Raw genomic sequence first — 15,034 nt, forward strand, 5'->3', positions numbered from 1 at the left:
ATCAGAAATAAATTCAGAGAAGTAGGAATAACTATGCCAGAGGTACACTGGATAGTATAACCAGTTCAACAAAGACAGAGGACAGTCACTGAGAATTTCAAGTTCATGGTCTCTTATCTGTAACCTCTTCAGTCAGATATTTCAGAATTGAAGTTTTTCAGACTGTAGAAAGGTCAAAAATGTGTATATGCTGTAAAATCATAACAGACACAGAGCAACTTAGGGCAGCATCCTCTAATTAAAAATTTTATTATTTCTGCAGCATGAATATTCACATTTGATGGAACCTCTTATCAGTTCAGGTCAGATTTGGCATCAAATTAGTTTGGGCACTAAAGTTACTTTAAAAATTTTGGTTTTCAGAGCATCCTGCGATGTAGACATATTTAATTGCTTGAAGGACCTAAGCAATTCTGTTTTGGTTGCAATTTTGTCTGATTGGTTGCTATAGTTTTTTTGGCTAGCATACACACACACACACACACACACACACACACACAGAGATACATACATACACATATATACATATATATAACAGTTGGAAAAAAGGTGAAATTTATACCATCCCTGGTATGTGTGTGTGTATATATATTATACACACACGTATGTATATACATACACACATATACATATATATACATGTATACATATGTATGTACATACATATGTGCATATATGTGTGTGTGTGTGTGTGTGTATATATATATAGAGTGTAAAGTGTTGAGTTGGACTCTATTAAGGTAACAACCAGGTTCAAAAGTCTATCCTCTATGGATCTAAAACAATTGCAGGTTTATGGAGGCCTCTGTTTCTCAGGGTAAATGCTAAAAACAGAGGTTTACAAAATGTTTAAAGGCAATACATTAGATTACAGAAACAAGATAAGTCTGTTAAAAGACAAAGAGATTTGTGATTATGCCTGAAATAAGACAACATTCAATATCTATCTCTGAAATTGAAGAGAACAACTTCCCATCAAATACAAATAATAATTCCACTCAGAACTGGCAATCTGACTTGGAAGGGCTCATGGTGACAACAATCCACCGGCTTGGAAAGTGTACACTGTGTAAATAACTACTGATTAGGGAGACAGTTATCTAAGGAGTACTCAATGTTATACACAAAGAAGATGCTACTGTGATTGAGTCCTCAATTACAGTACAATAAGTGTAACTGATGTTATCAAAGTTATAGCATCTCCATATTGTAATAAGATCAAAATTACTGATTGATATGATTTCTGCCTAGAATATAAACAGGGTGAATCTGGGCTTAGTAATACAAAAATTTATGAATAAGTTATGTTAATATAAAGATTTCTTTGGTAAAATTCGTAAAAGAAATCTGTGCTATACAATAAAGATTTAAATGATTTTCCCCTGATGATTGGCATTTAATCTCTCACTCCAAAACAAACCTAAACAACAAAAATTGGAGTCTATTTTCTACTTGGCATGTAGTTAATATTATATAATATTCATAAGAAGGGCAATGAAAATGGTTTTTAAATACTGGATGAGCAGTAAACCAATCAGTGTGAGGATGTACCATAATGATGTTTAACAAAGAACTACACACATAACTCAAAGTAATAAAAAAGAATCAAGGCTTCAAGATATGTTGTGCTAGAGAAGTCTGAGAGCCTCCTCTCCTAATTTCTCTTCTCTGGGGCATTTTGGAAGGAGACAAAATGGTATGTGAGCCTTGCACAGCTACACAGAGAAGCCATCTATGAGTGCACACAAAAGCTATTCTCTAAATGAGTTTCCACAAATTGAAGCTGTATTTTCCAGTGAGAGACTCCTGCACACAAATGAAAACCTGTATAACTATTAGTGAGACTCTCTAGGAAAAGTCTCCCAACAGACGCCCCTTGATACTATTCATGGGGTCTCAGTCTCTTAATACCATCAGAAAAAAAAAAAAGTCACATGGTAGAGATGGGGGTGGAGATGGGGTGTCTCAGGGCATTTGTGCTCCAGTAAAGCACACTAAGGTGTGCTCTTTCAAAAATACTATACTGCAAGTTCCCTGGGTCCTTAACTTCTAACCTGGGTCAAACAGTGAAAATACTGAAGACATTTTCACCCCTTTCAGAGCTGTTGAGCTCTGGGCCCAGAACTATTTAGACTATTGAAAAATCCCTCCTTCAAGAGGGGCAGGGTGGGGCAGAAGACCTAAACAGACATTTCTCCAAAGAAGACATACAGATGGCTAAGAGGTGTAAGAAAAGATGCTCAACATCAATAATTATTAGAGAAATGCAAATCAAAACTACAATGAGGTATCACCTCACACTGGTCAGAATGGGCATCATCAGAAAATCTACAAACAACAAATGCTGGAGAAGGTGTGGAGAAAAGGGAACCCTCTTGCACTGTTGGTGAGAATGTAAATTGATACAGCCACTATGGAGAACAGTATGGAGGTTCTTTCAAAAGCTAAAAATAGAATTACCATATGACCCAGCAATCCCACTACTGGGCATATACCCAGAGAAAACCATAATTCAAAAAGACACATGTGCCCCAATATTCACTGCAGCACTATTTACAATAGCCAGGTCATGGAAGCAACCTAAATGCCCATTGACAGATGAATGGATAAAGAAGATGTGATATATATATATATATATACACAATGGAATATTACTCAGCCATAAAAAGGAATGAATTTGGGTCATTTGCAGAGACGTGGATGGACCTAGAGACTGTCATACAGAGTGAAGTAACTCAGAAAGAGAAAAACAAATATCTTATGTTAACGCATATATGTGGAATCTAGAAAAATGGTACAGATGAACCAGTTTGCAAGGCAGAAATAAAGCCAAAGATGTAGAGAACAAATGTATGGATGCAAAGGGGGGAAAGTGGGGTGAGGGTGGGAGGATAAATTGGGAGATTGGGATTGACATATATACACTAATATGTATAAAATAGATAACTAATAAGAACCTACTATGTAAAAAAATAAATAAAATTCAAAAAAAAATGATACAAATGAACTTATTTACAAAATCGAAACAGACTCACAGACTTCAAAAACAAACGATGGTTACAAAGGGGAAATGTAGGGTGGGGGGAGGGATAAATTAGGAGTTTGGGATTAATATATACACACTACCATATATAAAATAGATAATCAACAAGGACCTACTGTATGGCACAGGGAGCTCTAGTCAATATTCTGTAATAACCTTATATGGGAAAAGAATCTGAAAAATAGTGGATATATGTATATGTATAACTGAATCACCTTGCTGTACACCTGAAACTAACACAACATTGTAAATCAACTATACTCCAATATAAAATAAAAATTAAAAAAATTAAACATCCTGTAAATCAAGTATACTTCAATAAAAAAATTAAAAAGAAAAAGCGGGGCAGGGAGGTGCTAGTTCTAGGCATTGGGATATACAAATCTTTGGATAAGCAGAAGAATCAAAGCAGAATCTGAAGCATTTGGGAAGCATTCCTAATTTGGCAATTCTCTCAAAACTTCCCAAGACAAAGGAAGAGGCTATCTAGTTTAAAACCATTGATATGGCACTAAAGAGACAGTTGTCCCTCTCACAGGTTTTAGGGAAGACAATTCTCAACAAAGGTATACAATACATAGGTACAGTCTAGTGCCAGTCACCAATTACTAAAATTGTTTTGGTCCCTTTTTTCTGCATTATGGTTAAGTCATCAGTGGTAAAGGAATAACAGCACAATAGTTAAAATATGACTTCTGGGACTATTATATTAAGTGAAGTAAGTCAGATGGAGAGAGACAAATATATCATTTAGAGATGAAATCTAAAAAAAATATAAATCAACTTATTTACAAAACAGAAACAAACTCACAGACATAGAAAACAAACTTATCGTTACCACAGGGGAAAGGAGAGGGGGAGGGATAAATTAGGATTATGGAACTAACAGCTACACACCACTATATATAAAATAGATAAATAATAAGGATTTACTGTATAGCACAGGGAACTATATTCAATATCTTGTATTAACCTATCATGAAAAAGAATCTAAAGCTGTATACCTGAAATAACACAATATTGTAAATCAACCATAGTTCAATTAAAAAAAATTAAAGAACTAAAAATAAAAACATGACCTCTGGTCAGAAAACATGAGTCTTGGCTTCACTGCTTGCTAAAACTGTGACCGTGTACAAAAGGAATTAACTGACTCTTTGATAAAAATAGTCTTCTAAGATCACTGCAACTATTACATGCAATAATGAACACATACAGAGCCTGGCAAATAATATGTGATACATAAAATGGTGGTGGTAGTGGTAATGATAGTAGTAGTAGTGGGTGTTGTTGCTTTTATTATAATAATAATTATTATTATTATTATTCCTTAAAAGATGAAGGTAAGAAAAGAGAAATAATCAATGCCAATGAAATCTAATTTATTTATTCTTCTAAGTAGAGAAATAATTAAAACTACTGTTTTATATGCATAAATGGCCAAAAGATGCTAAAAAACTGAAAGCACTACTCTATAAAACTAGAATATAAGCAATTATGGAAAATAATCTAAGTTTTATGATATATGTAGAGGACAGGATAATTGTCAAGCCTTTGAAAGCAAGTACACACATTAATTGCATAATTTTGAGACTGGCAGAGACATTCCCAAGTAGTAGTTCTGTAATATGTATTTCCTCTAAAATGGAGGCCTAATTGCTTAGTTATTCTAAATTGCAGAATGGAGAACAAAGAAGCAGTTTTGGCCATGTAGGTAAACAACAGATTCTAAAAGCTAATTATCTCTTTATCTAATAGACTGAAGTTGTACCAAATGAGACTTTTAAGTCTAATAAATAATAAACAAATTGTAACCTAAAGACTAAATTATAGAAGCTACTCATATAGTTTTTATTGCTCCATTAAATAAGCTCTTATTTACTTCCTTCACAAAACATAATTATACAACACTGGGTCCATTTCAAGACCATTCTGATGTGCTATTTAAAAATTAAGTGAATCAACTTACATACTCAGGAAGTCTTAAAGCATAATATTTGAATTCTATTATCAAATGCCCTATTCGTTTCCATGATTAAGAAACAGAAGTGCAGCTTTGAAAAAGTTGTACATAATCACATAAAATCACTATTTGTCTTACTAGAAATGATCACACATAAGGATAGCTACTCACTTTAAATAAATTTCACTGTCTATACTTACTAATTTCTACATCAGATATTTAATACTTTCAGTATCTTCTAAATAAAAATAATTCAAATTTAAACATCAACCTCAGAGAATGTATTCAAAATTCAACCAATTAAACAAGGACATCATGAAAATGTAGTTAATTTGCTTGTTTGTTTAATGTAATACCAAATCATTCAACAGAAATAACCACAACTGCATATGTGAATATTTAAGAGACCTCCAGGCTCATCATTTTTAAAGAAAACAAAAATGAGACAAAAGACCTTTTAATGCCATTACATAATACAAGATGCTGTGCTTCTTAGTTTTGCTGCTCAAAAGGAATTTTTTTTTTTTTTTTTTTTTTTTTTGCGGTACGCGGGCCTCTCACTGTTGTGGCCTCTCCCGTTGCGGAGCACAGGCTCCGGACGCGCAGGCTCAGCGGCCATGGCTCACGAGCCCAGCCGGCGGCATGTGGGATCCTCCTGGACCGGGGCACGAATCCGTGTGCCCTGCATCCGCAGGCAGGCTCTCAACCACTGCGCCACCAGGAAAGCCCTCAAAAGGATTTTTAATGCTTCATTTTTCTTCTTAGGGAAGCAGCCCACTATCCCATGTTTATTTTCATTCTACTAACAAAAATAACATTCTGAAATGATAGTGATAATAAATAGTAGACTTGAAAATAGTTGCTTGCTGTCTTGCCAAGGGCAAGTAGTGATTTATGATGGATGAGAAAGAGCAGGGATTGAATTTATTCTACTGCCTCGGGTGATGGTACAAGAATTTGTACATCTGTGAAAAAACAGTTCTTATTTGCATGGTGAAAATACTAAAGTCATGAAAATATACGGAAGGAAGCTTCCTGTGGGTTTAGGGTAGGGTTATGTGCAGATTTTTCTCCTTCTCTCTCATTCAGGGGTATGTGTTCTACATACACAAATAAGAAAAAACAAGAAGTTCCTGGTCCAGAGAGGTGACAAAACACTACTATAAATTCAACAATTTGCCCTTCTACATTCTTTTGAAAAAAGGAAAGCCAGGGAAACAACTTCTACAAAGACTAGAGCAATACTATATTCTGTATGAAAATATAACACCCAGAAAGAAAAATAATATAAAGTTTTAGCTGATCCTCACAATAAGATATTTAAAAAATTCATACTATTAGCATATATAGCATAGGAAATATACATGAGCCTGGTTATCCTATCAGTTTATAAGGAGTTTTATAACCAATATTTTAAATGAATGTTTGATATACATTAATATTCTCTTTAGTTCTGAAGACCAAATTTCATCTCCAGCACACACCAACACAGCCAGTCTCTATTTTCATCTCATTATCCTGTCTTACTTTACTTCTCATAACTTTTCATAATCTGAAATTATCTTACATATGTGGTTGTCTGATTCACTCATTATAATTTTAAACTTCATCACAGCAGAAACCTTATTTATCCTTATTTATCACTGCAATCACAGCATATAGGAAAAAAAAAACTGTTGATGAATAAAAGAAACAAAAGTGGCCTAGCTATTAATTTTTTCTATACCAATAAAATAATAATGGAAGACCACAGCAATTATATTTTTCATAATAATACAATGTATTGACAAAAAGTATGTTCTACATCTAATATGGAAAGAAAAAGGTGACTTCATATTTGTACTATTTTTAAAACAGTACTATTTTTAAATATGAAAAAGGTATCAACAAATAAGTAATAATATATTTGATTCTTATATGACTTACTTGGCTATAACAACTACATTAATACTGAGACTGAATATTTTGTTTTTCTATGCTAATAATCATGTTATGGTTAAAGGAAAATTAAAGACCATTCAGAATAATCATCATTTACTGGGGTTTTAGAAGGGGTCTTTTACTTTGGTGAGAAAATTATATATTTAGGTGCTATGAAATTTGGGATATAGCCCTAAATTCTTTAAAATTCTACAGTCTACAGGAAAATAATTCAAAGGTGATTTCCAAAATTTTCAAAAGAAGTGCGTCATAGCTTTCTATTGTATCAAATGCTGTATGATCTTTTATCAAATGATTGACTAAATCTACTAAAATATTCACATAATATATAGTATTAAAGTATTTATTTAATATTGTTTATATAAATCAATGTTAGCCAGATTATCCTTTGAAGAATACTCTCCCAGAAAATGTCAAAATGTATGGTACATATGGACCTCGGCATATAAAGGCTTTGGGAGCTCCCATCAAGTGAGAGCCTTACATTTATTTGAAACCCATCTATGATAATTTCCAGACCATGTTTGGGAAGAGATAGTATAGAAAAATTTCATAAAATAATCCAATAGGTCGAATAAGATGAGCTCCAATTTACAAAAGATGTAATAGAAAACTTTCCTTAAATTTATTTGAAAGATCAAAAATATTCAAATTTATTTTAATAATTAATAGAAAAGTAACAACCTCAACATAAAATTACCTATCTGAAAACAACATAAACCAGCTATTAGCCATAATTGATCATCAAATTTTAGAACAGTTTTGATAGAATTCAGAAACAGACCCTTGGGGCTTCCCTGGTGGCGCAGTGGTTGCGCGTCCGCCTGCCGATGCAGGGGAACCGGGTTGGCGCCCCCAACGGGAGAGGCCACAGCAGAGGGAGGCCCGCATACCACACACACACAAAAAAAAAAAAAAAAAAAAAGAAACAGACCCTAGTATATTAAAAATTATACATCAAATATATGAATGACTGATAAAGAATTACAAATAAATGGAGCAGAATAGTATTATGAATAACTTAAACTAAAAAAAGATTGAAGCAGAATATGAAATTGCTGAAGGCATGATTTTCTAAACCTAAAGATGATGAAAAAAAATCACAAAAACAAAGATTATAATAAAACATCACATAAAAAGAAACACGTCAAGATATAAAAATAAAAAGCAAAATTGAGAAAATCTATTTAAAAGGTAAATATTGATGCATAATAAGCTAACACATAAATCAATTAGGAAAAAGACTAAGACAACACAGTTCACCAAGGAGGATATACAAATGCACCATAAACACTTGAAAAAATGTCCAGATTCAGTAATATTCAAAGAAATGCAAGTGAAGATAATAAAATACAACTTTTGAACCTACTAAATTAACAAAAACCTTAAAAAATGAGAATAATCAACTAAGACACATTCATAAACTAGCTAAACGTTAAAAGTTGGTGAAACTAGAATAATACTTCTGGAAATCAATTTGGTAATGTGCACCCAAAGTCTTAAAAATATTTACTCTTTTCTATTCCATATTCTAATAATTACAAACATTTTCAATTAGTTATGAATAAATAAATATCACACTGTAAAGTTGGAAATAACTATTATTCTATGACCTCACATTGACTAATGCAACATGGTATATCCAGTGGAGGCAATGACATAGATATTACAAATTACAAATTAAAAATCACAAGTTATGTAAAACATGAAACATTCAGGAAGTTCAGCAAGGTAATGTGAGACAATAAACTCACACTGTTAAAAGGTACAAGCTTTTATAACTGAAGGAAAAATGTGTCAAAATATTAACAGTGATTCTTTGGATTATGGATAATGGTCTTTGATCCACTACTTTTTAGGTGATTTTCTATAACATGAAAATATTATTTTCAAATTGGAAAATAAAATAAACTTAGTTATTTTTAAAAATGGAAACTTCCTTCAGGAGAAATAGAAATTTAAATGAAAACATTATTAAGATTACATTGGATGTGAGGTTTCATTAAAATTTTTGCTTCCTGTCAGGTTTCAACTTTCCAGACTGACTGCTAAAAAGGCTCTGTGTGACAGACCCTTAGGAAAAACCCACAAACAGTACACAGGCAATCTGCCATCAAGTAACTCATCTAGATGACTTGTTAACCAACACTAAATGAGCTAATGTTCAAATATCAGAATGTCTGGTAAATTAGGCAGTAATACATTATTTTAAAAAGGTGTCCAGAAGTTTCTTTTAAAAATCAGTGCTAAGTTTTCCTGATCTCCATTTTGTTAACACTTTAAGATATTTCTGAGAACACTTCCTGAATTTCATATGTACTCCTGTGAACAAGAAATTGTGCTTGGATAATTTTTTCCCCTAGAAGAAACGTGTACAATACATTAAGCTACTCAGCTTACTTTATTAAAGATAAAATATGTCTGTAAAAGTGAAAGTAAAGAAGGCAAAAAAGGCATCTCGGTTTACCCCAGGGAAACCTTAGGTGAATTTGAAGCCCTGAGTTGTAAACGATGGTAATTGGGCAGTGAAGTTGATGGATTTTAATTAAAGTCTTCTGCAATCCTTAGTGGCTTGGAGGTGGAAGAGACAGAATTTTGAGGGGGTAAAAATATAACTACAATTTACTTAATTATTTTGCTTCTAACTTAGTGGTAACTTTTAGCTTTAGAAAATATACATATACATCTCTGTAAAACAGTAGTTTTTCTACTTTTTCTTTGAAATATTTTCCAGGAACGTTTTAATAAGGAAAATTTCACGGACTGCCCTGGTGGCGCAGTGGATAAGAATCCACCTGCCAATGCAGGCAACACAGGTTTGATCCCTGGTCCAGGAAGATCCCACATGCCGCACAGCAACGAAGCCAGTGCGCCACAACTACTCAGCCTGTGCTCTACAGCCCATGAGCCACAACTACTGAGCTCATGTACCACAACTACTGAAGCCCGCGTGCCTAGAGCCCGTGCTCCGCAACCAGAGGAGCCACCGCACCGCAACGTAAGAGTAGCCCCCGCTCGCGGCAACTAGAGAAAGCCTGTGCGCAGCAACAAAGACCCAACGCAGCTAAAAATAAATAAACAACAACAACAAAAAAACCCCAGAAAATTTCAAAATACAAAAGTAGAGAAAATGGTATAGTGAACACGCCCTACCCTCCAAGTACCCATCACCCAACTTTACCAAGTATTATTTATAGCCAATCTTGTGTCATCTATACACCTGCCTACTTTCCAGACATGCTAGGCTATTTTGACTGAAATCCCAGATATAATACCTTTTCATTTATAAAATTTCAGTACGAGTCTCCAAAAGAGACTTTAAAACATATTCACAACAATGTTGTCATGTCTACAAGAAAAAATAAAGTATTGAAATTTTTCAGACTACTTTTTTCTACATTTGTTTGGATCAGAGTATATATGTTTCGTTTATTACAATTAGTCGATATGTCTCTTTAAGTCTCTTTTAACCAGTAAGTTTCCCCTCCATCATATTTTCCCCTTCCTTAAGAGTATTTTGTTAAAGAAAACAGGTTACTTGTCCCAGAGAATTTCCCACAGTTTCCTATAGCTAATTTATTCACTGACATAAATTCTTGCAGATTGGTTATTTAAGTAGTAGCCAAAGAATTGCTAATATAATGGAACTACAACAGTACACCAGAGGACCAAAATCACCTATGACCAATGTCAGAATGAAGACACTACTTGTTAGTAAACTAAAGTGGGGAAAACCCATAAAAGAATTGCTCTACTGTTTAGCTATACAAAGAAGCGATCATGTTTTCCTTTTTCACAGAAGTGTATTAAACTGCTGATAAAGTAACCCGTATTAATCTTGGTGTACACAGTATAAATAGCAAATTTGATAGTACTCACCAGTCTTCATTTCTAACAGGCGCTTTTTCTTTTGTTGGCGTTCAAGTCTTTCCTTCTCTGCCAATTCTTTGGCTATCCTGGCACGTTTTTCTTTTTCCTCTGCTTCTCTTTTTTTGAAATTCTCCTTCATTGCTTGCTATTACAAACAAATTTTGGAAAATGATCAATATTAACCACAGTGATTCCACAAAGAAAGTGGAAAATTATTAACCTGTAGAATTGTGATTAAATGTCCTATAAGTAATGGTTACTTCTTATATTAGTAACACAATCTTTTAAAATATTAGCACATGAACCTTTGTTAAAAGTTTTATGTATGTAAAAATACAACTGTTATGTTTAAAGCACCTGCATGTTAGTGAAATCAACTAAGAGAAGGAAGAGAGAAACTAAAGATAAAAGAGCATTTAATTTACAAATCAAAACCGTTTTCCTATACATACTTCCAAAAGAGTGCCTAGAAAATGTATTAGTCTCCCATACCTCCTCTGCTAAGTAAACTATTGAGTACAAGAAAAATAATCACGGAAGAAATGATAGAAAAGAGCTGAAATTTTGTAATGGCTACCTTATATTACAAACCATTGTTTAACAATTTCTTCCATACAGAGGGAAGTGTCATAAGGATGACTAAAGAAATATTTGGCATTTCAAAGTCAGGCCCTCTGACTGTTCATCAAAACCAATAATGACATATGAACCATAAGAAGATTTCAACAGAGATGTGATTAGTTACTTTTTTATTTTTTAAAGTTTTATGCAAATCAAGAAATGCTACTCATGTGGCATTTGTGGGAATTAGCAGGTAATCATAGATTTTTCAAAGTGCCAACAAACAGCATGGCATCATATTACACTCTCCTGTGGAGACCATATTCTCAGTACCAATGAATCCAAACAGGTTATCTAATTGCTAGTTTATCACTAATAGAATTAAGTAGAAAAGTATATAATTAAACTTTAACAAGTAGGTGGCATGTTATTTTGGGGGGAGGCTTTAATTTCTTCTTTACTATAATATTCTTTTTTTTTCTTTACCCTAGGGATAATGCAAGTTCTTCATTAGAAATAAAATAAAGTTTAGTATTATTGATCAAAACAATAAAAGGAAAATTGCAAAGAAAAAAGGAGGAATAAAAAGCACAGAATAGAGGGAATATTAAACTCATCCATCCATCCATCCATGCAATAAACATTTACTGAGAGACTGAATAGTAAATGGTACTAACCTAAAGACTTGCGAAATAGAGATATAGTTCTAAAACAAGTTTACATTCTGTGTGATAGGGTGGGACAGGAGGCAAAGACAGATGATAAACAATTAAAATCTTTAATAAATATAGTACTACAAAAAAATTAAAAGAATGATGTGATAGAATGCCTGGACAGTTAACTTACATTAGGTGGTCAGATAAGGCCTCCCTCTCTGATGTGATTCAAGCTCAAAGTCAAGGAGCTACCCAGATAATGATCTGGGAAAAAACAAATGCAAAGGCTGTTGGTGGGTTGGAAAGAGAAGAGGCCAGTATGATGGTGTTAGATAAGGTCAGAAGATATGCTGGGGCCTGATCATTTAGGATATTCTAGAACAAGATAGGGGGGTTAGAGTTTCTTTCAAGGAGGTAGGAAACAACTAAAGACTTTCAAGTAAGAGAGAGCAAAACTAAGTACTCTAAGATACAAGTACTAATGAAGCACCTTTGTTCCAAACTATCTTTTCAAAGATATTTATATAATGAACACTCTTGGAAGATAGAGGTAGTGTCTACCTCTTAAGCAAATGGATTTGTTTACTGTCCAGTATGATAAACTGGGGCAAAGGTCAAATAGTCTTACTAATTCTGAAAAACGGTTGGGTTCCCTAAATTCAGGATTTCCTTCAAGTAATACAAAGCACTATGTGTGTAGGTATTAAACCCAGTCCTCTTCACATTGCCCTGTGGGAACCTGAGATCAGGAATCTAAGAAATTATTTACTCTAGCTATGACTAGTGCTGTAATAAAAGATTGTTAGTTTCTGACCCCATGGTCTTTTGTCTTTACCAACATCCATGAAACTATGGAAATCATGAAACTTTGATAAATTCTCAGACTCTTCTCAATTCGTGACATATAGTATCACTAAATATTACTGCTAAGCTATGAAATACCAGCTGCAATAATACATATTTTAATATGCAATCCCTCCTTTCCTCAAAATGGAATCTGCATCCTCCATTCTGGCTCAGAATGATTGTGTGCTTGTTCACTACAATGAAAGTAAGAGGCGGAAGCAAGACTTGAAAGCTATCTACAGTTTATATTTTCTCCACCATGTGGCTTCATATTGATGCACCAGCTATAAGATGACAACTGCTAAAAAGTCAACATAAGTTAGGAAAAGAGAAGGCAACCTATAAAATGGACAACCACGAATAAATGGACAAATTCTTAGAAAGGTATAATTTTCCAAGACTGAAGCAGGAAGAATTAGAAAATATAAGCAGACCTATCACAAGTAATGAAATTGAAACCATGATTTAAAATCTTCCAACAAACAAAAGTCAAGGAAAAGATGTCTTCACAGACAAATTCTATCAAACTTTTAGAGAAGACCTAACACCAATCCTTCTCAAACTCTTCCAGAAAACTGCAGATGGAGAAACACTCCCAAATTCATTCTACAAAGCCAACATCACTCTGATACCAAAACCAGAAAAAGAAATCACAATAAAAGAAAATTATAGACCAAGATCACTGATGAACATAGATGCAAAAATCCTGAACAAAATACTAACCAACAGAATCCAACAGCACATTAAAAGGAACATACACCATGATCAAGTGGGATTTATCCCAGGGATGCAAGGATTCTTCAATATACGCAAATCAATCAATGTGATCCACCACATTAACAAATTAAGGAATAAAAACCATATGATCATCTCAATAGATGCAGAAAAAGCTTTTGACAAAATTCAATGCCCATTTATGATAAAAACTCTCCAGAAAGTGGGCACAGAGGGAACCTACCTCAACATAATAAAGGCCATATATGACAAACCCACAACAAGCATCATACTCAATGGTGAAAAGCTGAAAGCATTTCCACTAAGATCAGGAAGAAGACAAGGATGTCCACTCTCGCCACTATTATTCAACATAGTTTTGGAAGTCCTAGCCACAGCAAGCAGAGAAGAAAAAGAAATAAAAGGAATACAAATTGGAAAAGAAGAAGTAAGATTATCACTGTTTGCCAATGACATGATATTATACATAGAAAATCCTAAAGATGCCACCAGAAAACTACTAGAACTAATCAGCGAATTTGGTAAGGTTTCAGGATACTAAATTAATGCACAAAATCTCTGGCATTCCTATACACCAACAATGAAAAATCAGAAAGTGAAATTAAGGAAACACTCCCATTTACCAATGCACCAAAAAGAATACAATATCTAGGAATAAACCTGCCTAAGGAGGCGAAAGACTTGTACTCAGAAAACTATAAAACACTGATGAAAGAAATCAAAGATGACATAAACAGATGGAGAAATATACCATGTTCTTGGACTGGAAGAATCAATATTGTGAAAATGACTATACTACCCAAAGCAATCTACAGATTCAATGCAATTCCTATCAAACTACTAATGGCATTCTTCACAGAATTAGAACAAAAAATTTTACAGTTCATATGGAAACACAAAAGACCCCTAATAGCCAAAGCACTCTTGAGAAAGAAAAATGGAGCTGGAGGAATCAGGCTCCCCAACCTCAAACCATACCACAAACCTACAGTAATACAGTATGGTACTGGTACAAAAACAGACATATAAATCAATGGTACAGCATAGAATGCCCAGAGATAAACCCACACACATATGGGCACCTAATCTATGACAAAGGAGGCAAGAAAATACAATGGAGAAAAGAAAACCTCTTCAATAAGTGGTGCTGGAAAAACTAGCTACATGTAAAAGAATGAAATTAGAACACTACATAACACCATACACAAAAATAAACTCCAAATGGATTAAAGACTTAAATGTAAGAACAGACACTATAAAACACTTAGAGGAAAACATAGGAAAAACACTCTTTGATATAAACCACAGTAAGATCTTTTTTGACCCACCTCCTAGAGTAATGGAAATAAAAAGAAAAATAAACATATGGGACTTAATTAAACTTAAAAGCTTTTGCACAGCAAAGGAAACCATAAACAA

At 33.7% G+C, this 15,034-nt stretch overlaps 1 protein-coding gene across 1 annotated transcript in view; it reads right to left on the reverse strand.

The window, feature by feature from the left end:
- Positions 1 to 15,034, reverse strand: part of DIAPH3 (diaphanous related formin 3) — a 565,759-nt gene that overhangs the window by 158,975 nt on the left and 391,750 nt on the right. The window contains exon 25 of the mRNA XM_055089317.1: positions 10,827 to 10,962. Coding sequence (XP_054945292.1) covers positions 10,827 to 10,962 — 136 coding nt within the window. The remainder of the gene's footprint in view (positions 1 to 10,826; positions 10,963 to 15,034) is intronic.

Source organism: Physeter macrocephalus, chromosome 13, assembly GCF_002837175.3.
Source record: "Physeter macrocephalus isolate SW-GA chromosome 13, ASM283717v5, whole genome shotgun sequence".
Taxonomy (NCBI): Eukaryota; Metazoa; Chordata; class Mammalia; order Artiodactyla; family Physeteridae; genus Physeter; species Physeter macrocephalus.